The sequence below is a fragment of the Ictalurus furcatus genome, chromosome 17 (genome assembly GCF_023375685.1).
Source record: "Ictalurus furcatus strain D&B chromosome 17, Billie_1.0, whole genome shotgun sequence".
Lineage (NCBI taxonomy): Eukaryota > Metazoa > Chordata > Actinopteri > Siluriformes > Ictaluridae > Ictalurus > Ictalurus furcatus.
In genome coordinates this window covers 23,993,255-24,019,390 of record NC_071271.1, presented here as the reverse complement: position 1 = coordinate 24,019,390, position 26,136 = coordinate 23,993,255, and the positions used below count along the sequence as shown (strand labels likewise).

The following is a 26,136-nucleotide window of genomic DNA, read 5'->3' as shown; positions in this document are numbered from 1 at the left end:
AAGGACTCGAACCAGTAGACTCGACAGATGAACTAATAATTTCTGTTTCTGGTATTGCATGGTGCATTGCCCATGCGGCGGTCAACAGAAGATCGAACAACTCGAACCTGAAGACTCGAGAAGTGAACTAATCATTTCTGTTTCCTTTACAGAACCCATGGGGATGTTGCAGCGCATGAACGAATGAACGATTCACTCTCTGAGACAACTCATTGTTCCCGAGTCATATTAAAGATTCGTTCAAAATGAACGAGTCGTTCATGAACGACACATCACTACCAGGCACCCAGAGGCCTCAACCAACTCAGATGCGGTCCAGTAAAACAAGTAAAACAATCCTTCATCTCTTCCCGCATGAAACTCATGTGAGCACAGCTCTATATTTAGCTGCTGTAACATTTTTGGTCTGGTTATAAATTTAAGGGGCTACTGGAGCTACTTTGATGGAAGGTTTGCTGAGGCTATTAGTCGAAGCTCCATCTATCATACTACACTTTCTAGACAGCTGGGAAAGAGGTAGCTTTTTGAACCAACCACCCAGAGGACTCGAACAGAATGCAGTCAAGTGCTGAGCCCAGTGCAGAGCCTCGGATGTGTTATGACAGAGACGACCTGGGGAAGACGTGTGGATGAGCACTTCTGCAGAAACCTGAATCTTTCACTGTCACAGTCCTCTGCAGGTGAAATCAACTAGGAGAGATTTGTGTTTGTGGAGTTGAACAGCCTGAGCCTATGTGCTGCCTGTCTGATGACCTCAGGTTACACATTCAATCAGTTAGCAGGGTAAGAGATTACCTTATTTAGGACAGGTTTTAGGCTCTGTGCCAGCCCACTCGATGGCCGTGACAGGATCGCATAGCACTAAACCATGCGTGTACAGTATGCGTGTCATTCTTTATGTACATATATGAGTGTATGCATCATAAGAGATCCAGATCTTCGACATATCGTGTCACGCATTCGGTCCTAAGCATGCACATGCTCATGTAGATGAAACATCACGCTTCGTCTGTCGACACTCAACACTACTCATTTATCCGGTGTGTGTTTGAGCAAACACTTCCAAGAATTCCACTGTACATATAGGGGACGGTCCAAGTCAAAAGATGAGGAGGGCATCTGTTTCTTCTGTATGACTTCATGATCAACATGCCTACACAGGATGGGTGTCACATATCATTTACACAAAAATTGTTTAGACACACTATTGACACAGAACGCTCCAGTGCTGGCCTGCCTTGGAAAACTAAACCACTATAACACCAAAACAAGCACAGATACTTAACGTACCACAAGAAAGGCCAATATTCTGACAATCTCTGTATGTCTCTTGTGCAGAGTACAGAACGGGAATACTGTACAAAGCTTATTTTAGCATTATATACGTTCTATATTTTTGTAAAACGCATTCATGAATTCTTTCGTTAAATCTATCTGTAAATCAACGCCATGGATATACCGGAACTAACCCGAAATTACGATTCCTATCAGCCACTGCGCCACGTCACATGACAGTCTGCACCTGATTCACGTTTGGGTTGTAATGAGCACTTGTATATGAGTCACGTTTTGCACTGCACCGGTCGTCTTGCGTTTGTCTTTCTGTGTCACGTTATGCTTTCCTGTCTTTTGTTATTGTCTCACGGTTATGTTCCTTAGTCCTTGTCTATCTGCCACATGTTCATAGTTCTTGTTTTATGTTTTGTTGGTTTCATCCATCCATCTTCTATACCGCTTATCCTTCCTTCAGGTTCACGGGGAACCTGGAGCCTATCCCAGGGAGCATGGGGCACAAGGCGGGGTACACCCTGGACAGGGTGCCAATCCATTGCAGGGCACAATCACATACACACTCACACACCCATTCATACACTACGGACACTTTAGACACGCCAATCAGCCTACCATGCATGTCTTTGGACTGGGGGAGGAAACCGGAGTACCCGGAGGAAACCCCCAGCACAGCTCCCCCCAGCACAACTCCCCGCAGCACGGGGAGAACATGCAAACTCCGCACACACACGGCCACGTTGGGAATCGAACCCCCGACCCTGGAGGTGTGAGGCGAACGTGCTAACCCCTAAGCCACCGTGCGCCCTTGTTGGTTTCATTAAACTTTAATTTGTACTTGTATCCGACTCACCTACTGTTACATGACAATTCACTTTTAATCTGGATAATTCATTCATTCGGAGGAAAAATGTATTAAAAATGCATTGACTGAATGGAGCAGCTGCTCTTAGACTTCTAGGAAAATGACAAAGTCACTGTAAGTGGTAACCATTACAACACTCTTACCAGTCTTAGCTAGTATGGCTAGTTGAGCTTTATTATTATCATTAATGCAGATGAAATAAAGATGTGAGGTTTGTCTTCACTGTACCATTGGAGGCAGAAGATCAAGAGAAGGGAGCTGCTTGTGCGACTTGATTGTACGCAGTAAACGGAGATCAGGTTGAAAAGTGAATGAGTATTCAGTTACTGTGCACGATCATAAGGCAAATCCATAAGTTGAATAAGAATAAGAAACCGTGGAATAAAATTCATACAAATAAAAAAAAGTCATACAAGACTGAAAAAAGGCAGTGGGGAAGAAAAAAAAAAAGAAAAAAAAAAAACAGAGAATGAAATACAGTAATGAGAGAAAATATGAGAAAGTCCAGCAGGTTGACCTCTCCACCCAGCAGGGTTTTGTCACTTTGCAGGAGCGCTGTTGGCCCCATGGCCAGCACTGAAGCTTAACTTCTGCTGGAGCAGAACAAATCCTGGCCTCCTGAGCTGCTCTCAGCTCTGTAATCTATCCCCATCCAGCTGAGCTGCTTTCCTCTCCGCACTTATCCCACCCTACACACCTGCAGGTGGACTGAGAACTAACATACACACTCTGTACAGTCTGATACGGACCAGCTGTTGGTCTTGAACTCTTGGATTTCAACATAATGTAGGCAAATTGTGAAGAATCAAATGCCTGTCTATTGGAGTTCCCAATAACAAATGCAAACACCAAACTGACTGAGTAATTTGGATAAGAAAACAAGGGAAGTACACTAAGGATTGTTTCAGACATACAAACTGGATGTTTATCAAGTTTTCCAGACTTCCAGTAATTAAAATGTCTAGTAGAACTAAATCAGGGCAATCAGGAAGATCTTGAAAATGTGGCACAGTGGAACAGTCCGGTGACATTGACTTACTACTACCAGACATTTTAAATGGACTGAATGACTAATATGTTCCAAGTGCATGGAGATGCCAAGGAGGAAGTGCTGGGGACAGACAGAGTGTGGTCCACTTTGGTGCCACAACCGTAGACGGCAATCCTACGCTCGTTAAAAACCTCCTCAAGCTGGTGACAGCTCGGTGAGACATAACCTCTTGGTCTAAGTGTGGAAGACTGCAGAGAACATCCCTTACCTGATGAGAGACACTAACAAAATCCTGAGATAATCTGACAGCAAATTGAAAAAAAGGACCATGACAAACTAAGCTCCAAACAAATGCAACTGGAAATCTGAGTGTGGATACGAACAGACGCCGTTGCCCAAGTTAAAAAAAACAAAACAACAACAACAAAAAAAAAATCTACCAGACCCTTGTCCATTGTCTCTATTATAAATGCATCTCTATTATAAATATTTCAATTCCATCATATTTTGCATGTTTTCCCCATATCCATGTGGGTTTCCTCAGGGTTCTCTGGTTTCCTCCCATCGTCCTCCCAAAAACATGATAGTAGGTGGACTCGCTACCATAAGTGTGCATGAGTATGTGAACGATGCCCTGTGATGGACTGGCATCCCATCCAGGATGTATTCCCTCCTCATGCCCAGTGTTCCTGGCATAGACTCCAGATCCACCTTAACCCTGACCATCTTGGTTACTGACAAACAATGTTGCCTTGGATGAAACAGGATGTTTCAATCAACAAAGTTAGGACCGTTGTAAAGCACATACCTATGTGCAGTGGAGGTGGTCGAAATCAGAGCTGCTAAATGAAATGGACTGTTTCCAATCTGATCACGGTTTCAAACCATCGCCTGAATGCAAATGATTTCAAACTGTGGCTAAAGCAACACAAGGTTATTTTCTGTGCAGCCCAGTGACGATTGTCATGGATATGAGGGAAGGAACTCTGGACTACAGTTCCCAGCAGTCACTGCACCCCATTGCATCATTGTCACATGACTACCTGCACCTGAATCACGTTCATGTTAACAAGCACGTTGTGGCTATATGTGTATGTATATATGTGTGTATATATATGCATATGTATAGATAGATAGATAGATAGATAGAAAGTGCAAACTGTGGCATATATATATATATATATAGAGAGAGAGAGAGAGAGCTGTAGAAGATGAGCAGACATTGGCGTAAATGATTACGCAGTAAGTAGAAAAATTTATGTACAAAAACAAGCTTTAGTTGCTTCAATACATTCAGGGAACTTCTTCTCCTGCTAGTCGCAATCCTCCAACACTGACACCTGACAGGCACTGAAAAGAGCCAACTATTACCACAAATACTACAAGTGATAGTCAGTTACTGACGTTAGACAGTGTTGGATAGCAAGCACTCTGGCTCTGTGTGAGACGTGGCTGTGTAAAGTAAATCCAGTTGAACCTAGAATTGGTAAAAACTCAGTGCTCCGCCTTAAAAGTTTCAGATTTCCCATTTGTGAGTGGTGGACCCAATTCATTCGCTCCACAGCCTCGGAAACGGCTCTGGAGCTCGGCGACCTGCTAAGCTTCTCCGAGAACCAGACTTTGATTTTTTTTCAGAGGGCCCAAAGCCAAATTATTCCATTACTCCCTCCAAGCCAATTACCCTCTTCTACTACCACACACAAATACAAATGCTTGCACACACCTACACACACGCACACACATTCTCACACCAGTGGGCCTCCTCAGTGCTTTCCAGAAATCTTTAGCCATGTTCCCATGCACCAAATAAAAAACCTACCTAGCAGTGCCACACTGCTCAGCTATTCCAAGATTAAACAAACACATCTGGACTTGCTCTCCAGCCGAACGGAAAAGAACCGGATTCCCACAGATATCGTGCTCATTGAGACTCAGCGTTGCTCATCTGATAGTGTTTGGGAAACAACATGGGGCTGAGAGCTTTTGAAGCCTTTGCACTGAAATGAAGTGACAAAAGGAGTTGGAAGTAAAGCAGCTGTAAACTCTGTAGCTTTGCTAATGGCCTAACCTTTACCCTGCTCCTTGCCTGGAGGGCCGCCGGGAAACAACATCGGGGAAACACAATGTAACATCAACACAAGGACTGGATTTCTCTGGTGGCCAGAAACAAAATGTGCATGACTCTGTGGTGTGTAAAATTCCCACAGAGTATAAACAGATAGATAGACTGACTGCATTCACTGTAAGTTCTGTTTTTCTTTTTTTTTTTTAATTATTATTATTAGAAACAATTATACTGGAACTTAAATAATACCCCTCAACTCAAAATGTCATTTTTAAATAACCCCTTTCGTAACAAGTAAGTCATTATTCCGTTATTAATTTTGAAGCTTATTAATGGTTTAATGGTTAAACTTCTCTAGTGAAAGGTGATGCTTGTTATGTAAGCAGATTGGTGTTTGGGTCAAAAATTTGTTCATAAACAATGTATAATTAATTCTACATTATGAACTACTTCAATGAGTGTCCAAATTATAGATCATTTAATATTCAAAACCTAGCTAAAGTCCTTGATCCTGAGTTTTGCGTATGAATCCTTATAATTAGCATGAGCTCTTTAGTGGAGTCCAATATTTATTCTGTAACGAATTTCTGAGATTTATTTTGTAATGTATTACTGAGTTAACCTTATTATTTTTAAACTACTTTCATCGACATGTTAGTCTGTTTTCACTTTGCTTACCGGTTTCTTGTGTTACCGATGATGCCTTTAGACTCCCTGCTGATAGTGGGGTCTGTTGTTTTTTTGTTATTTAGCCCTTGCTTCAGCTCTACATGAAGACAGTGATGCAGCAGTGCTTTAGTCCTTTAACCTGTCACAACCTCATCTATACACTCTGCTCAAACAGATCAGCTTCCAACGCTTCAACTTTCATGCTAATACTGTCGCCAGTGTCACGTAGATCGCTAGCTAACCGAGCACAAATATGTGCAGTGCTGTGAAAAAGTATCTGATTTCTTCTGTTTTTGTTTGTATCTCATACTAAAAAGTTTTAGATCTTTAATGGAGATCGGTCTTTCACTTACTTCTAGGACTAGGACTTAGTCCTATGCTTTGGATCATAATCCAGCATGATTCTCCTTTAGGATTTTCTGGTAGAGAGCCGAATTCATGTTTCCCTCAGTTATTACAAGTTGCCCAGGCCCTAAAGCAGCAAAGCATCCCCACACTATCACACTGCCACCACCATGCTTGACTGTAGGTATGACGTTCTTTTTGTGGAATTCGGTGTTTGGTTTACGCAAGATGTAACGGGACTCCTGTCTTCCAAACGGTTCCACTTTCGACTCATCAGTCCACAGGACATTCTCCCAAAAGGTTTGAGGATCATCAAGGTGTGTTTTGTCAAAATTCGGACGAGCCGTAATGTTCTTCTGGGTCAGCAGTGGTTTTCACTTCACCACTCTTCCATGGAGGACATTTTTACCCGGTATCTTTCTGATAGTGGAGACATGAACAGTGATCTTTATTGATGCAAGAGAGGCCTGTAGGTCCTTTGATGTTGTCCTTGGCTCTTTTGTGACTTCCTGGATGAGTCGTCGCTGTGCTCTCGGAGGAATTTTGGAAGGTCGGCCACTTCTATGAAGGTTCACTACTGTGCAGAGTTTTTCCATTTGGAGATAATGGCTCCCACTGTAGTTCTCTGGAGTCCCAGAACCTTTGAAATAGTTTAGTAACCCTTCCCAGACTGATGTATTTCAATCAACTTCTTTTTCAGTCAACTCTGGTGTGTGTTACTGGGTAAGACCTTTTAACCAGCTTCATGCTGTTGAAAAGGTTCTATTTAAGTGTTGATTTCATTTCACAGGGCTGGCAGTAATAAGATTTTTTTTTTTTTGCTTCAATAAATAACTTTTCATAACTACTCGTTTCAAAACTGTATTTTGTGTTTACTCAGGTTGCCTTTGTTTAATCTTAGATTTTGTTTTTAATTTCTCAAACTATTCAGTATGAGATATACACAAAAACAGAAGAAATCAAATACTTTTTCACAGCACTCTATGTCATTTAGCTAAATTGCTTTCTGGAACTTTAAGTCCAGTGTTTGCTCCAAGGTCTCTACTATGCTTCGCTGGATTTCCCGACAATTGAAGGTCGCTGGGAAACGGTGAGTGTTTTCACTGTTTAGCAGCTAACAGTGAAAACTGATTCCTGTTTACACTATTTAATTGCATTAGCAAGAACAATGTCCCCCCTGTGACATTAGAATGGCACACGAGTGCTAATTTCTCACAGGAATAATGAAAATGCAGCACCAACCAACAAATTAGCACCAAAATCAGGACATACACATGACAAAAATGTCAATATAAACATATTTAACGTGTTTCAGAGTGGCGTTTTACTTTAATAGACATCAATAATCGGGAAGAGTAAATTCATATCATGCATGAAATGCAATGTTCTACGCTCTTGAAAATATCAGACCTGGCAAAGCCTTCAACGCTCTCTAATGCAGATTCTTGATCCGTTCACATGCGTAACGCAAACTGCAAATACAGACTTGGCTTGGCATGACACTGGCTAAATGTTTCACCACTGCTTCATTCTTTCCTTCCTCTCAAAGCAGATAACATGCAGTCACTGTGAATCCTCCAGCTGAAATTTACAAGCTGTGCTGCATCTGTAAATGACATTTAGCATAAAATGCTGCTGCTAAGGACCAGTAGTAGCCATTAATCCACTTATGTATACTCTCTCTCTCTCTCTCTCTCTCTCTCTCTCTCCAAAATTCCCTTTCACTGAGGTAAAACAATCTACTATACGTTCCAGCTCTGAAAACAGACCTTCATTTATCATCGGACTTCGACAGTATGAGGACGTGAACGACAAAAGGTCACGGATCCAAAATGTGGCTATGAGAAACATATGAGTCGCTCTAAAATCCAAACCCTGGTGGCTTTACACAACCCTCGCAAATAAGTCTGTTTACCGTCGCTCTGGATTCATTCACTGTTCGCTGGAACACTTCATAAATAATTAAATCTGTGCTTTTAACTTATTACTTCCTTGTTTTCGTGTTAATAAAAGTCTAATCATGCCTCTGATAATGTCCGATGAATGATGTGTCGACGACTATAATCTCCTTGTGACTAAAGTGTCACTATTCGTTAGAATGCCGTGTGCTGTACTGAACAACCTTCAGGACTAATTATGACCTGTGAATGATTATAAAGCAACTGTAATACTCATTAACAATCATAAAGGAATGATAAACATTTAAACATCTCAACGCTGAGATGCGAATATTAAACGAGTCCTTATTGAAGATTGCTGCCGCTCGTAAGACACTATTCACAAAGTTTATTTTTGTAATGCAATATGGAAAATGTTTATTTAATTGTTTTTATTCATAATTAGGATTTCAAAAATGCAGTAACGTGTCTATAAGTGTTTGTGTAATTGATTTGGAATTTAGTGCTTGTAAGGTAATGTTTATAATGTATCATAAATGTTAATAAATATTGCGCAAACGCTATTTGATAAATCGTGACACTTGGATTGTTGTCATGACGTTATTTACAGCCCGTCGTTACGCTTTATGGTGTATTAGAGCTGATAAAAATGATTCATTATGATTAATTAAGTTAGAATGATTACCAGCTTACAAAAAAATGATCAATTATATTCAGTTATAATCGATTTATAAATATGGGCGCCATAGAAACTGTTCCCACGTCAACAGGCTGATGTCGATTTTTTAGTCAGAACATAATTTTGACCCTGACCCTGTATTTACATTGACTGTGTTTGATTTTTGTGTGGCAGATTTTGAAAATATTCAAGCATTCATAATTCTTCTCTAGTGCGAAATTGTGGTTAGACCACTAACTAAATAGTTCCAAGCTTTAATTCACCACATGATGATACTTTAATGCCTCGACACCATGCGATTTCCTGATATTATTATTTTATCAGACAGGACCAGGACATTGCTCCGACTACGCACTGTTACGAAGGTCACATAGAGAGGAAAATCTTAATAAAGTGAGATCATCGGCTTACCTCTGTCTTTCTGGGACGTGCCCTGGTCACAGAGGAAGAGTTAGGTAAGACGATATCCTGGCCATGGCATTCCTTCCAGCTTGGTCCTCTTGCGATCCTGTTATTGTTCAGGGTTTGGTTTCCCTCTGTTCCCCACGCTGTTGTGCTCTGTAATGACAGCAGAACCACAGTCACCACATACAGAGACGGTTTGGACAGGATGGACTCTGGAGAGGGCTCGGAATGGGAAAGAGGAAATCAGAACAGAGGTCAGTGACGAGGGAAAGAATCCAAACCAGAGCCAGAGCCAAAGACGTTGAGGATTCGATTGAGAGGGAAAAAAAAACAAACCAGATAATAGATTTAAAAAAAAAAAAAAAAAGTTGGTGAATATGACCTTTCTAAGAATAGACCTGAGATTGCTGGGAACTAGTAATGCCAGTCAGAGTGGCTCTGAGACATGTATCGCTCAAAGCATCTCAAGTGGACAGAATGACACAAACACACCAACAGAGCTCTGGTTGAAGAACAGCCGCTTTGTCGGACACTCATGAGGAACCAAAAGCCACTTTTGTTTCCTTCTGTAGTCTGGTTTATGGGCTGGACGTGTCACAAGCTCCAATGTGGGTTTTTTTAGAAGTAGATTTGAAAGTTCCCAGTGGTGAAGCTCGACAACACAATGGACCTCTGTCTCAGTCCCTGCGGCCCTGTGCAATCTTTACCAGACTGTAGTATGTCATCTGAGGGCATTGCAAAAAAAAAAAAAAAACGGACACCATGTCTACATGCAATGGCGCAACTGAGGAATCCGACACACTTTGATATCAAAAGTCACGTCCCTTACAGACACAGTCTCATGGCATGAATATCAATAACACTTCTCGGCATCTGAAATATTTCTATGGGCTGATACTGAAAACGAAAGTGTATGAAATGTCTGTCGGTATCTGTGCTGTTGAATTATATGCACAGCTTTTATGAGGCCACCTGTTTGAGCAAAGGCTGCGTAATCCACCTCGATCTCTGCTTCATATCACTCCAGTAATCGATTCGAGTTCAAGCAAGCGTGACCTGTGACCCGAAACTGGCTTTGTGAGCGACATTTGGCGAGAATACTGACGATCTCGAGCGCTGCATCGATCCTCCACAGCGGTTCTTTCACGGGACGGCGTTCACATACTGTCGTTTTACAGCTGACGGAGGGTTTAATAACGGTGATGTGGCGTTGATTTCACTGCGCTTTTGAGACAATGATGGATCCACACGTTTATATGTGAAGTCACAGAAATTCTCTCAAAGCAAATACGGATTGATTAGAACTGAAACACACACTGAAGCAATGACTCGATCGATAGAGTATCCTTATAACCAGAACACAGGGACTGACGGTATCGATTATAGTGTACAATTTGAGAGAAAAATGGAAAAGGAAATGGATTCTGTACACACACTGGTGTATTTTGCTTCACTGGAGCAGCTCTTGATTTGGAGAAAAAAAATAAATAAATAAAAGAACATATGAAACTTGCTTAGAGACATTTCATTCCGGACTTCCCCATCTGTCCACTAATATGATTTAAAAATGTGATTTGCACTGCAATTTATGTCTCAAAATAGTCATACTGAGGACCAGGAGTTGCTGCGATTCTGCAGAATTCTGGCTTGAAGTATCACACAGTATGTTGCAAAGATCCCAAATTGAATCCATTCACTCACTCATATTCAATGTTGTATATTAGAATTTATTTTAATGGTAAATGGCGCACTTATATAGAGCTTTTATCCAAAGCGCTTTACACTGTGTCTCATTCACACACACACTCACACACACACTCACACACCAGTGGTAGCAGAGCTGCCATGCAAGGCACTAGCTTGCCATCGGGAGTAACTTGGGGTTCAGTGTCTCGCCCAAGGACACTTCGGTATGTGGAGTCACGTGGGCCGGGAATCGAACCGCCGACCCTACGATTAGTGGACAACCCGCTCTACCACCTGAACCACAACCGCCCGTTTTATACTTCTGCATATGAGGAAGTGTTTTTTATTATCGTCAGAGCTTATTACCATGTTTATCTTGTGTAGCATTCCCCCAAGGATTATCATGCATTATGTTTCCCCAAGGTTTTCTCTTCTCTTTTACTCTTGGAAAGAAATCTCTTTCCAGGAATTAGTGTTCATTGTTTTTGTAATGGTTTGATGATGCTTATAATGGTTTTGTGTCAAAAACTGGGCATCACGAGATGCATAGCTGAGTTTTTGAAGGTGTGTATGTTGGCTGTTCTCCTCTGCGAGAAAGGGAGAGCTAGGTTTTTCCCAGAAACCCCTTGACACGAATACATTTCCGTGAATCTTTCCAAAACAATATAAATCTCTGCGCAGTGGTCTTATATGAAAACAAAAAAAAGTTAAAGAGAGTTTAACAGTTGCTAACCTGGTGGAAAGCTTTAGCATTGATTGGCTGCCTCCTCGTAGTGCAGGGTGTGTCCGAGGGGGAGGAGCCAGTGCTCAGGGCTTCCTCAATGTCCAGATTGAGCTGGTCCAGTCTCTTCATGAGTTGGTTCATGGATTCGGACCAGGGAGACAGCAGGACGAGCGGAGACTCCTGAAGGCAGAAGGAAGTATGAATACATCAGGAATACTTTTACTGCCTAATCCTAATCCTTACGATGGAAAACCACATTAAAAGAGTGTCCTTTTATTGCTCGGGGTGTTCAAGGGAGTCTTTCAGCTTTCTTTCTATTCCCTTGCCAAGAACAAAGTTTTGAATCTTAGATTAGCCGTGTAGATGTATAAGGTAACACTGTAGAGAAATGTGATCAAACCAAAACAAACAGAGAGTTGCTGACTGCCATGTGGCCCACGTATAGCCTGTTGGCATTCCTCCCTTGACTGCTTTCACTACTCTCTAGACACCCGCAGACAAGGGTATAAATAGACTACCCCCATCGAGCATAGAGACATCGCTTGTGTTTGGGGAGTCCGTGGCTATAAATTAGAGACAGCTACTTCAGTCACCAAGTGATAAATCAACATGGCTGACCCCTTCTCTTTTCAAGCAAGGAGGAAAGAAGATGAAATATCTCACTATAAGGAAGATCGCACAATAGTCTAGTTTCGAGGACATACTACAAGTAGGGATGTTTGAGCATTTCCTGGAATTTGTTTGGGGGTGGGGGGGTGAGCATGCTTGTGTGAGCCCTGGGGCAAAGCGCTCTCCGCCCATCAATGCTTGCTCTCATCTATACACAATCATGCTTTTGATGGGTGTCATGCCAAAGTGGAATGCATTTGTCAGAGGCAGCTGAGCTACAAGGCTTGGTCAAGATCCTGAGACTACAAGTCCTGTAAATTCCCATGGAATGTGGCAATGTTAAGAGGCATAACCAATTAGGCCCCAAACACAGGGCTTCCCTTTGAGAGGACATGGGGGAGAGGGGGGTGACAGTTAAACACTCACCAACTTTGACTCGTTTTGATCTTGTGGCGACTATAATTGTACATAGAATGCCATAAAAGGTTGCAAAAATCTCACGTGGACGCTTAATGGAAATCTAATTTCACTTCAACGAGAGAAAACATCTCAGTTACAGGCTCTCTGGGATTCATTCAACGCTGGTGCATGTTTTCGGCAGTATCTGCGACTCTTAATAACGAATAGAAGACAGGAGCCATGCTTGTTGTGTGGCCATGAGAACCTGATCTGGCAATCTGAACAGGGAGCAGGCTCTCTTCAAGGGTCAGATGCCTGACCTTCAGCAGGCGAAAGTAGCTTGCTCAAGCTAAAACTAGCAGGAATGACCAAAATCTGGCGAAATCCCAGACTGATCTTTGAGAAACAGGGTGGTCTGGGGTCAAAGCTGGTGAGGGTGAGTTCGAGTTGACCTCTGTCAAGAAGTTAGCGTCACTCTGTCTTAGTTCTATGAGACTAACCAACAAGCCCTTGACTTAGACAACAGAACAGACGTGTTTATAGTGGCTTGGGGCGCCTGGTTAATCTTAGATGGACATTTGATGGAATCGTAATTAATGTCATTTTTTTTTTAAGAATGAAGGAGTGTTGTTTGCTGTTTTCTAGCAATAAATACAATTCACACCAAATCACATGACTCAAGTTGTACGAAGCATACAGTGGTTAAGATCATGCTTAGGGATTGGGTTCATGTTTGAACCATTTCTTGACTTAGCTGGTATAAAATTGACCAAATCTCAACCGCATCATGCCTTGCTCTTTTGAATTCTACCAAATCGGTTTTATAAAAAAGCAATAAGCCACTCGAGGCCTTGAATTGCGGTGATCTTATCACAGGTAAAGGTGTTATAGGGACGACATGAAGCAAAGAAGGACGTCAACAAAAGGAATACGATCAAATACGGTCTTTAATAAGTCGTTTAATTTATTGTAATAATAATATTCGCAATAAACGATTCTTCAGTTACGCAATGAAGTCTGTTAACATTAAGCTTTGGTGTGAAGAAACATCGACAAAGATTTTACGGTATTCCATGGGCATTGTAACAGTTTTATTGTTTTAAAACAATACAAGCGCATTAATATAGAATTCGCTTACTGCGATGCGGTCACAGTCGAAGATTTTGGACGGAACAGTTTCGACCAATCGGCCAATCAGATTTCTCTACAAACAAAACAAAAACCGCCAATTTTATAAATCATATGAAACGTGTAACCTGGGTGGTTCTAATACAAAGCAATCAATAAGCACACTGTCAAGCTTTTCCACAAACTGAAGGCAAATAGAGAAACAGTACAAAAGCCACACAAAACGTTTCTCGGAATCTGTCCGTTTCTTGTACGGAATGACCGGAATTTTAGCATTGCTTCATCCTCGGAGTTGAGACAGTAGCCTCGATTCATTTCAACCCCCTATTCAGGCTTGTCGATCGTGAAACACACACTCGCCATGGCAACAGGGTTGGCATGAGTCAACCCTCCAGATCAAGTCATCATTGTTATCTTCAGAAGAGGACAGAATGAGTGAGGGCCATAACTGTATCACTGCAAATTAGCCACATTGGAAACCGCACTGCTGGCGCTTTGACATGTAAATGAGGAGTTAAGTGGCCGGTTGTGGCAATGGTCTGGGCTGCCAGCCATGGCCATACCACCCACTGAGAGTGTCAGGACGCTGTGTAGAGGTAGGAAGATGCACCAAAAAGAGGCCACCAGCCATTACGTGCTTGTTTAAATGCATCAGATCTGGGTCATGGAAGATTTGAAGGAGATGAAGTCATTCAGAATGCTTCGCAAAGAGCGCCATCCGGGTCAGGCATTTTAATTCTACTCCATGAGAAACATCAAGGGTGAAAATGGGTCTTTATGTTATTATCAGCTGATTTGATATAGATATCCTTATGTCTCAAAGGACATTGTTTTCAATTCCTACTGTTTGGGAATGGCACCCTCAGATGGTGACCACACAGAACTACATGGTGAAACCTTTTAACCCTGACTTCTGTGAAACCCTGATTTCTCCAAATTTCATACGTAACTTAATACCAACACCAACAATAGTACTATTGAGAAACCCAGCATCAGTCAGTCAGACTGATGTTACACAACATATCCTTTACATTCAAGCTCCTTTCTAACAAAGAGTCAGTACTCAGTGATTCGCACTGGAATGTCTGGAGTAGGTGCAAACAAGGCAAGGTCAACGTGTCTGTGGAAGGTATGCCATTCTTTCACACATTTTAAAAACAGGTATGAGCAAAGAAAGAGCAGCAGGAGAGAGTTCAGCATGTGCGGAACAAAGCAGGACTGGGAGTCGTACAGAAAAAAAAAAAGATTCAAAAAACACCCAGATGAATAGCGTCTATAATATATATTATTTTTTCAGTGTTCGCACTGCATTGTGTACTGTGGGTGAAATAAGAGTTTGGACAAATTGTCCACTTTGTACTTGCTTTAAGACAAAAAAAAAACAAAAACATTGGATCATTGTGAAGATGTTTTGAACCATCACAGCCATTCAGTGGAAAGAAGTGAAGCAGAAAATCGAACCTGATGGAGTTCTTTTCTAAAAAATGATGGACTGATAGAACACCATGCAGGCAAATGTCAAATAATAACACGATCCAATAAGTTGCTTTGATTCCAGCCCTTATAGTGTCAAGAGCAAAAGTTTGTATACCCTCAGGCAAAATGATGACATTAAACATTAAAGCGCAATTTATACCAACATGTCATTTCACAGATGTTCCTTCATTATCACAAAAAAAAAACAACCCAAAAATGGCCAAAGAGTATATTATAATATATATCATACAGGATTTATACCACAGTGCCCCTGAATGCTCGATTTTGATTGGTCAGAAAGTTTGGATTAATTTAAATTTAACTCAACTATGAACTCTGAGAAAATGTAAATTATATAACTGAACATAAAAATTAGACAATGTGCATCAGTTTCTTAGTTGATTTAGTACAGTATAATAATTCATAAATAGAGCTAAATCAGCGTGCTAGAATATCAACGCATCAGTATTTTATCCCTGGTAAAAGACATTTTAATTGACTTTAATTTTTTTTACCATCCAGCACATCGATCACAGTTACAGCCTCGACGTTCATCTGTGTTACTCATGAGCTCCGTTTTAAACACAGACTCAAAGAGAATCACCGATGTCCTTATATAACCTGTGTCCATAAAGAAAATATGTGCTACTTGGAATCTGCTTGTCTGACCTCATTTCTGCTTTCTGGCTGGGGACCTTATCTGTATTTTGTTTTAAACAAGAGTCCTCCCTAAACCGTGCATACATGCCCCATTATTCATTAAAGCACTACAGTAAAAATGAGCAGAACAAGGTCACAGATTGCTAATCATCAGGTCAGGGAAAGGGTTTGGGAAAAAGACACAAATCTTCCCGGACCTGGTGCAGCTTAAGGGATTAAGTAGTGGAAGGCGTAGTTCACTGCTCAATACAGTCATCTGGTTTGACAGAAGGAGACGAAGGAGATGAGGGACACAGCTACTGAATTCCTTTACGACAGAGACCGAGGTTGTGTTTACATCATAGGTACTCTATCGAGATACTAATGTGTAGTTAAATAGCCTTCAGCAAAAAAGCTTACTAAATGATGGAATATAAATGCGTACCGGTCTGGTCTTGTTTTGGAGACTGTACACTGATATCTGATATGTCTCTATCGTTACAGTGTTAGAATTTGTCAGTTCTCCTGATTAGCCTGTGAGTAGGTGGGGATTTTGGCATTGCCGGTGTATATAATCAGGGTTGCCAACTCTCATGCATTTGGCGTGAGACACACACTTCACACGCCAAATGAAATATCAAGCCAACGTAAAAATACAGCATATTCACAAATCTGCTCATACGATGTTGTTCCTGTCAGTATCGAGAAGGTGTGGGGTTTAATTAGACCGATGAAGCCCCGCAACTTCTTGATTGGACCAGTCGGAATTGGCTCGGTCCTGTAACCAACCACATTTTGACTGTACATTTTAAATGCATATATCCTCTAAATATGAATTGTGTCATTGTTTTGGAACGCACTGGCTTATAGATAACCTTAAGGCTAATATGTTCATACTAAAAGTCACAAAACGTCATGGGGATTTTCATGAAAAATAGTGACGGCACTGGAGAGCAAAGACAAGGGCATGTGAGAAAGAAATAGAAACAGTCAAACAAAACAAAAAAAGTGATGTATGACGTTGCGCACATTTTACCCCCTAATTCTCATTCCCACAGAGCAAAAAAAAAAGGCCGCTTGATTCAGAAATCTCAAGCCAAAGTTGTCAACCCTGATATAATTATCATAAATAAGAAGCAAGCTTCAAAAATCATGTCCAGTGTAATTTGTCAGCAAGCTAGCTAGGCTGATGTAATCTAGCTAGTGCTCAATTTAAATAACAAAACATACAGAGAACACAGGAAATGGATAATGGATATTGCTAGCTGGCTCGTTCATAGTACAGACTCTTCGCTAACAATAATAAATCAGAAAGAACCTTCTACTTTTTAAAATGAGCTTGAGTTTAAACTACTTAGCTAATTTTTTTTTTTTTTTGCAAACAATAATGAACTTGAAGAGGAGAACTTAACATTAGGAAATTAATTGTGTAGAAAAAAAACACGCTTCAGAAACATATCCGGTTCAATTTTCCAACTTAATGACAGCAAGATAGCTAGATAAATTGGATGACAAAATAGACAGAGAACACAGATAATGAATAATGGAAATATGCACACTAGTAGTAATTAAGTATGAGTTTTGTCCTCCAGACTGCCTTTTAAAATTAAAGCTAGCTAGTTCACACCGCAGACTCTTTGCTAACAATAATAAACAGGGTAGGGTTTAAATAGGACCCTTAGCCCTTTAAAAGGAGCTTGTGTTTAGCTAACTAGTGAATGCTAGCTCACACTGTATACACCGTGCTAACAATAACAAATTTACCATGTAGAAAGAAAGAAAAAAAATAAAAAACACTTCAGAACCATGAGTAATTTGCTAGGTTCACACTGAACAGGTGACAGCCAGCTAGCTAGCTAATTTTAGCTAGTAAGCGCCCATATCAGATAACCATATATACACAGAACAGAAATAACGTACATAGAAATAGGGTTACACACCAGTAGTGCGTAAATCTGGGTTTTGTTTTCCAGACTGCATTTTAATTAACTTGCTAGCTTGGTCACCTTGCTAGTTCGTGCTACAGTCTCTGCTAACAACAATATACTTGTAGAAAGAACAATTTCTCTTTAGTTGTTAGTTAAATGGCGGTAAAATGACAATGAAAATGACTGCAAAAAAAAAAAAAATCCATTAAAATCTAGCTAAAACACAAGTTGAGTATTAGTTTTGCATACTTTTTATTGTTGCATACTCTGTGCTAACTATAGAGATGAGGCATGTAAAGGCCTTAGAAGTCTTGTAGAGCATCCGACTGTACGTGGAACTGATATATATTTAAAAGAAAAATGCTAATCAGCATCCTGGGCCATGTAGTAAATAGTAATAATCCCATACATCAGTGGTCATCAACCCTGTTCCTGGAGATCTACCTTCCTGAAGACTTTAGCTCCAACCATAATCCTGCCCACCTGAGCATCTACTCAAAAACAGGTGTGTTAGATTTTGGTTGGAGATGAAACATGCAGGAAGGTAGATCTCCAGGAAGAGTGTTGGTGACCACTGCCATGCATGATAGATTAATCATTACATTTACCTCCCTGCTACTGTTCTCCTCTTCAGCCTCATAGCCGGTGGAGGTACTGAGCCTGACATCGGAGTCCGGGTCTCCATCTCCATTATGTTGTTCTCCTCCTCCTCCGACAGTTCCTTTCCTACATACAGTTCTCCTGTGTCTACAGCCAGGAAGGATCTCCCTGATCTGAGTCATCTCTGTAAAGACATCATCGTCATCATCCTCCTCAGAGGAAGACTCACCACAATCAGAGCTCTCATGAACCCCTTGGTTGAGGCCTGATGTACAGTCATAATCTGCAAAAGTGATAGAACTGGGCTTGTGTTTGATGATTCGAGGACGTTCAGCTCCTCCATTGGATGAGGAAGGAACAGGAAGGGGTTTGGCAGATGTGGTGGAGCTCTTGCGGTGAGGACAGGGGGAAGTGCGGTGTAACGTGGAGGTTGTGACATCTTTGGATGGCGCTCCTGTATCTACATCATGGCTGTTTACTATTTGAACATCTGATGCAAACGGGTTGTGGTCGCCCTCTGGTGATGGATATCTACACTGGTAGCATCCATTTAGATCCCGTTCAGATTTACGTTCCACTTTCCATCTTTCTTGGCTCTCAAATGCGTTCTCGATTATAGACTGTCCAGTTTCATAATCCCATGCTGGCTTGGGAAGATCTGGAGTAGATCCCATTTTCACAGTGTTATCTTGTGAAGCACAGACTTGTTCTGGTGGAAGAGAATAAATATTACCACTGTTTTGGTTTAATATGGAACGTCGTTTAATCTCTGCGGATTGGCGGAACCATTTCTTGCCACAAATCTCATTCGCCTGAGACACCGCATTAACATCAGTGTTCCTCAAGGGCTCATCCCCGTTCATGTCCATCTCAGCTTTCTGTACTGAAAAGGTCATTGTGGTGAGTGGCGTCTTTGATGAGTTTGGTTGTCCCTTCTGCTTGACCATGGACAGAGCCTCCATGACTCGTTCTATAGTCCAGCACTACTAGTCACAAGGTATATCCCGAAGAATCTTAGTCGGAAGCCAAGTCCTGGTGTGTTTAGCATGTTTAAACATCTGGATGATGTCGGTCCTCAAAATGTGAAAATCTCAGTGGACGTTTGCCTGCAATAAACAAAAACCAAGACAAATCTGTATAAAAGAGACTATAAGAGAATATTCCTCTGTAACTTGTTTTAATGTATCTAGAGGTAAGGTACTTTACCAACAAAGTCTGTAGAGCAGCGGTGCACTTCACACACCAAATTCAGCGCATGAAGCCCTTGCTAATTGGTGTGCTAATTTTCACAGATGTCGCCCAAACATAAACCAAATATTTAAATATTAGGCCCATTAAATTGAAATATTTTTGTCTATTTATTGTAGCCATGGAGCTTTTTGTCACTGAAATGTCTGGTGATAAACACATTAGCTCTCATTATTTACAGTCTTCCTTATTTTTGGGTTATTGAGGTTTGGATTAAACCCATTTAATGAAAACATAAACAGACTGTACTAGCTCTGCTTCATGGACCCACTTTGAGAACCAATGCTTTAGAGGAACCCTAGGTCAGGTATCATTAAGGGTGACGTTCATAAGGCTATAAGACACCTCTGTAAGCCTTTTATAACAACTGGCATAAAACTGCATAGGCATCTATGCTTATTCCAACACACACGTCATCTGCTATAAAGTATTCGTCTGACCATTTTAATGTACAGCTCACTTAACATCTGAATCAACTGAGCTTACTTGACATGATGTAGTGTTATGAGTCTACACGCCAACTGATTCATGATATCAGACTTTGCAGCTCAGTGTGATTCTGTTACATCAGAGGCACATCACGATGATAATTATACAACATTTTAAAGCCAAACTTGCTCAAACGTGTTACAGTATAATGGCATTGCTATGAATATTCATGAGCATTCATAAGCAGGAATTTGCAAATATAGAGCAGGTTTTCATGTTGATGTTACCACCGAGTGCTACATTACATTTTTACATTGCGTCACATTACCCTCACTGTGTCGCATCGCCACACCGTCAAACTATGTCGCGTCACCATCACATGACTTAAGAGGTTCACTGAGCTACATACTCAGTTATCATGACGTTCTAATGTTAATCAGCTTATAAACACAACCTTATGTCAACAAAATCCTGTCACTTGGCTCAGGTGTTATGCCAACCTGACAAAAAGCGAACACTTGTTGGAATAAGACGTTAATAAATGTTTATGTAGTAACATAAACATTAATAACATGTTATAATGCATCCATGGTGAATTCTTAATGTAACGTATGATACATGGTGTTTGGAACACTATGACGAATATCAAACAAACTCAATCTCACTTTTCGTAGAGGATTATGGCTCACAAATACAGCTTATAAGGTATTATAATAAGGTTATGATATTATATATCTGACAGTTGAAATGAAATGTTAAAAATGCTTAATAATAAAATCATGGCAGGTCTCAGGGGGTTTATAACGTAATGCACTACGCAATCTGAGGTTCTTTGTTATTGGCGGATATGATCTCTTTCTGTTAACAGCTTATAATGCGTTATTAGCATTGCTATCAAGTTTCATGCATTTTCTTAAGCAATTATAACAATGTGTAAAATGGCTTATAAATACATCATGACATGTTATGAATATACTGTATGTATTCACAGTTTATTATACATATGATGCTCTCATATTTTTTTTTCCTCAAGCCTATGATAATGTGCTTTGCTATTCCTGTTTTTTTTCTGGGGTTTTTTTTTTGTTGTTGTTGTTGTTGTTGTATCATCATCTTTTTTTCATCACAAGCCAGTGATATGCTTCATTCAGGGCACCGATAACAAAATACATTTGACATGGATTGTTAGAATTTGCAGAAAATGTGAAGCGTGGAGGAATGTAGCACCACTACTGCTGTGAATAAATAGTGCTTGGAAAATTTCAAATAATGGGAATTTTTTTTTTTTGAGAAATGAAAGGGATAAAAAGGTGTACTGGTTAAGGTGTGTGCATTGCAGACCTGATATGCTGTCATAGGGCCTTATAAATGCTATGTTATAAATGGCTTCACAGGTTGCTTATGGGGGCGGTGGTGGCTTAGCGGTTAAGGCTCTGGGTTAGTGATCAGAAGGTCGGGGGTTCAAGCTCCAGCACTACCAAGCTAACACTGTTGGGCCCTTGAGCAAGGCCCTTAACCCTCTCTGCTCCAGGGGGCGCTGTATCATGGCTGACCCTGCGCTCTGACCCCAACTTCCTAACATGCTGGGGTATGCGAAGAAAAGAATTTCACTGTGCTCTAATGTATATGTTATCAATAAACACTCATTATCTCATATGGCCTATTTTATAGAAAGGGTAAACATGTTTTTTTCCAGGCTCGTAAATAAACATATTTTCTATTTCCCAAACCAAACGTTAATCATCTCGGATCACCTTTTCCATCACGCGTCAGTGATATAATAAATAATGCTTGGAATATTTCAAATAATGTCCAAAAATAAATAAATAAATAAATAAATAAATAAATAAAAACACAACTGTTTTGTGATATTAAAAGAAGGAAAAATGTACAAAACTGGTATTCAAAGCTTAATGAAACAGTAGAATCATTACAAATACAGAGAATGAGTCATACAGCTAAATATGAGCTGAAGTAAAAGTGAAAATAAAGTAGGTATCCCCCCTCCCACTCCACCACAAGATCTGAAAAAGTTCTTGGGTGATTGTGATTATGGCCATGAGCGAGAAATCTACAGAGGGGGAAGAGAAAGAAAATCTCTGAGGCTGAACATCTGTCTGCAACTGAGGTGTTCAAGTCTGGATCTGTTTCAGGCACGATGGCAGTGACATCAGCGGCGTGAGGAATCCAGCGTCTCTTCCCCCACTGGCTGATTTACAATGCACCAGTCCATTCATCAGAGCAGCTAAAGGGCACCGGCCAAGCTGTGGTTAGCAGGCTGACTAACCCCCTCATTACAGCTTTACCCCCAACAAAACACATACATTCAGCCACGGGAGAAGCGACACTCGTAGGAAATAAAGGAGCATTCCTTTCTGACACCTAAAGTGCGTCATGTGTGCAGCTACGGAACATTGGGGGTGTCAAATACGAGGATGCTTTTCCTCAAGGGGATGACAGGATAAGCCACAACTATATAATAATTGCTTGTTGACGCCTTGGGCTGAAGGAGAACCGACTTGTTTGTCGTACACCTCCCTACATAGTACATGGTAAGCAGTCATTATTGTCTCCATAATGACCATTTGTAATAAAAGGTCTACAAGTAAGTGTGTGAAGAGTTTAATCCAAAGGACAGCAAAATATAAGCAGTTATACTACCGCGCTCTGGAATGCTTGATTCTGATTGGTTCAGAAAGCTTTGATTTACGTCCTATAACATCAGCGTCGACGATCGTGCCGTCTGTAATTCAAATCACAGGTCTACGTCAACGTCCTCGTCCGTGTTACATTTTGTCATTTAACAAAAGCAAGACACATCATCATTGACACGGTGACTTTTTCAGTGCAGAGATGTTTATCGAACATTTATGGAAGGAGTCTCCAGGACTCGGTAACATGACAAGCTGGGGCTTTTTATTTTTCTTCTTCTTCTTCTTACTAATGAAAAAACTGTGCTGTAAAAAAAAAAAAAGAGAGAGAGAGAGAGAGACCGAGCGAGAGAGAGAGAGAAAGAGTTTGCTGTAACATAAGTGATAACAGGAACTTGTGGGTGATCCGCTACATTAAATGTAACTACAAATGGGTCAAGAGTATGACGTGTCGTTCATGAATAAATCTAATCTTGTCATTAATGTTGCCAAGTTGCTGTGGTATAAGAGGAATAAAACACTTTGAATGTGCTGTTATTGGAAAAGAATCAAATTTGATAATAACAACTTCATTGTTGATTATTTTCCACTAACGATATATATATATTTATATATAAAACGTGGTAACTAGGAGGAGAAATCAGAGCAAGACCTGGAGAGATGTCTCATGAGAAATGAGTACAAATCTGAACAAAGAAGGACGATACAGCTGGATTTTATTGAGTTTTTTTTTGTTTTTTTCCCCATACGAAGGCTCCACCAGCCCTAAACCTAACTGTAACTGTTATCAATTGCCACGTGAATTGTTACACGTTTGCAAACGTACGACCGTCCTGACAGAAGCTGCGAGTATCATTCAAAGGCGAACGTGTAAACGAGTCCTTGATGGACATTTTGGAGCATTTTGAATCCTAAAGAGCGTTCCGCACTCATAGCATGGCGTCTCTCGATTTGTCTGCATCATTTTAGTAGTCAGGACGTCCTGGCGTAGATAAACGGTGTGAACATCTCCATACATTTCCTACAGCTCTCGTCTCCCTTCGTGTATTTTTGTCTACCTCTGATATAGCAAATGTGAGAGAGCGACAGCTGGTCAGTCCTTATCAAGCATGTACACATGTACAAAATACACACACGTGTAAAAACACACATACGGTTCAATGGAACTGAGAGGATAACGCACCTCAGGGCTTTAACCTTCAGAAGCTGATAAGCGAGCAAGGCTAGAAGCAAGGTCACACACTCACACCCCTGAACTGTCCCTCCTGTGTGTGTGTGTGTGTGTGTGTGTGTGTGTGTGCAAACCCTCTTAGCTCCATTATTTCATTTAAACAGACGTAACCTCAACATTACGGTGTTTGTACAACAAACACGGCGACCATCAGGAAGACGTTCCTTTTCCACTTCCATTGGAAACGTCGGTGTAAGAATGATTAGATCGACTGAGTTCACCTCATCCCCTACAGCCCCTGTTTCTAAATCTGTTGTGAAAGCGGGCCTCCTTATTCACGCCTACAGAAAAGGGGAAGGAAAGATCAGCCAAAACAGCCAAACGGAGGATGCCACCGCAGGAAGATCAACAGGAATCTCATTTAACACACGTTACCGCAGAGAAACTTTCAGTTCCTCGACCTCCCTCTGAAGATCTGAATATAGTGATTATACATATCTCTCATTCGACCGAGATGATGCTGAATATCTCAGTCACCTGGTAGTGAGGATAGGTGTTCATAAATTATATGGAAAAAAAATAATCGAGCAAAACATATTGTGCTCTCGTAAAAAAAATTCCTCTTTTTTTATTTAAATTGCACTTAATTAGGATCTATGCACTCTGCACTAAAAGGACTATGTGATTAGGATTATTTCCACACCTATAGCAAAATGCACTTTGATCTCTATAGCATACGTTTCAGCCTTCGTTTCCAATTACACCTCATGATTTTAACACTTATTTTCAAGGTAAGTGCGAGATGTTTTAGTATTTCCTTGCGTCATAGCACTGAGTTTTTTCCAACAGTAATATGGAAGGAAAGCTTCTCTGAGGCAAACTTCTATCCATCAAAGTAAAAACTGTTGAAAAGACAAAAAAAAGATGAAACGAAGACGTTTGAGTCAGATCTCACCTTACCTTTAACCTGTTGAGTTTGTGTCTGATAGTCCAATGGCAGTCATGGTGAAGGAGGTGACCCATTCAGGTGAACACACACCGGTGTCTCTCCCTGCTTTCTGTGTGTGTGTGTGTGTGTGTGTGTGTGTGGACTGAAGGCAGCAAGCGAGAATGCTACCATCACAGATTCCAGAGAATCACCACAAGCAACGCAAGGCTTCAGCATGCACTGACTAAGTCAAGAAGAGGAGGAGTGCAAGAGGAGAGTGCCAGCCAAGGAGTGTGCAAATGTGTGTGTATGATGAGGAAGGGGAGGAGCTTGCATTCTGGAGAGAGAGAGAGAGAGAGAGAGAGAGAGAGGGTGAGAGATACTGTTGTGTAAACAAGCACTTCAGTGCGCTCAGTATATTTGGATGTAAATGCAGCACTGGAGTTAGGAGTGGGTGGGAACCGAGTGATATCCAGGACTCTGAGGATCTGATCTCCTGCCCAAATGCACCATGCGTTCTCACAAAGTCGTGCAAAATACTTCACTACCTGTATGCACAAATCCTTTTTTTTTAAACTATGGTTCTGGAGCTATTTTGGCACCTCATCTAAACATCTATGCCATTTGTTTTGTCGCGATGATTTGCTGGGATTTTGTTTTGTCGTTCATTCATTTTCCGTAAGCGCTATATCCTGGTCAGGGTCCTGGAGGAACCAGAGCCTATCCCAGGAACGTGAAGCAGGGAGACACCCTGGATGGGATGCATGCCACCATGAACAAGTCGCCAACCTACAGTACGTCTGACCATGTTTTTGGAGATGGGAGGGAACCGGAGAACCTGGAGGAAACCCATGCGAGAAACCTCCACACAGCCTGTAACCTGAGCTCACGATAATGATAATGATAATGAGTCTTTATGGGTCACATATACATATGCTCAGTGAAATTCTTTTCTTCGCATACCCCAGCCTGTCAGGAAGGTGGGGTCAGAGTGCAGGGTCAGACATGATACAGCGCCCCCTGGAGCAGAGAGGGTTAAGGGCCTCGCTCAAGGGCCCAACAGTGGCAGCTTGGCAGCGCTGGGGCTTGAACCCCCGACCTTCTGATCAGTAACCCAGAGCCGTGGAGATCTGAGGTGTTAATATTTCAATATAATACCACAGCGTTGTTGATATTTTGATTCTGATTGGTCAGAAGGTGTTGATTAATTTTCCATACCAGCACCTCAGACACACTTATATCATATAATGTATATTTGTTACATTCTAGTACATTATCATTTCAATGCTACAACATCACACACGGGTTTCTAT

General features: G+C 41.0%; 1 protein-coding gene across 2 annotated transcripts in view; it reads right to left on the bottom strand.

Annotated features, from left to right (window-relative positions):
• Positions 1-24,943, bottom strand: part of stard13b (StAR-related lipid transfer (START) domain containing 13b) — a 101,734-nt gene extending 76,791 nt beyond the window's left edge. Inside the window, exons 1-4 of one of the 2 annotated variants that reach the window (XM_053647851.1) lie at positions 24,856-24,943; positions 18,405-19,502; positions 11,627-11,797; positions 9,214-9,360 (exon numbers count right to left, since the gene is read on the bottom strand). In XM_053647851.1, coding sequence (XP_053503826.1) covers positions 9,214-9,360; positions 11,627-11,797; positions 18,405-19,358 — 1,272 coding nt within the window. In that variant the 5' untranslated portion in view covers positions 19,359-19,502; positions 24,856-24,943. Of the gene's footprint in view, positions 1-9,213; positions 9,361-9,605; positions 9,624-11,626; positions 11,798-18,404; positions 19,503-24,855 lie in introns of those variants that run through there. The other variant, XM_053647855.1, reaches the window with a different exon arrangement.
• Positions 24,944-26,136: the final 1,193 nt, after the last annotated feature.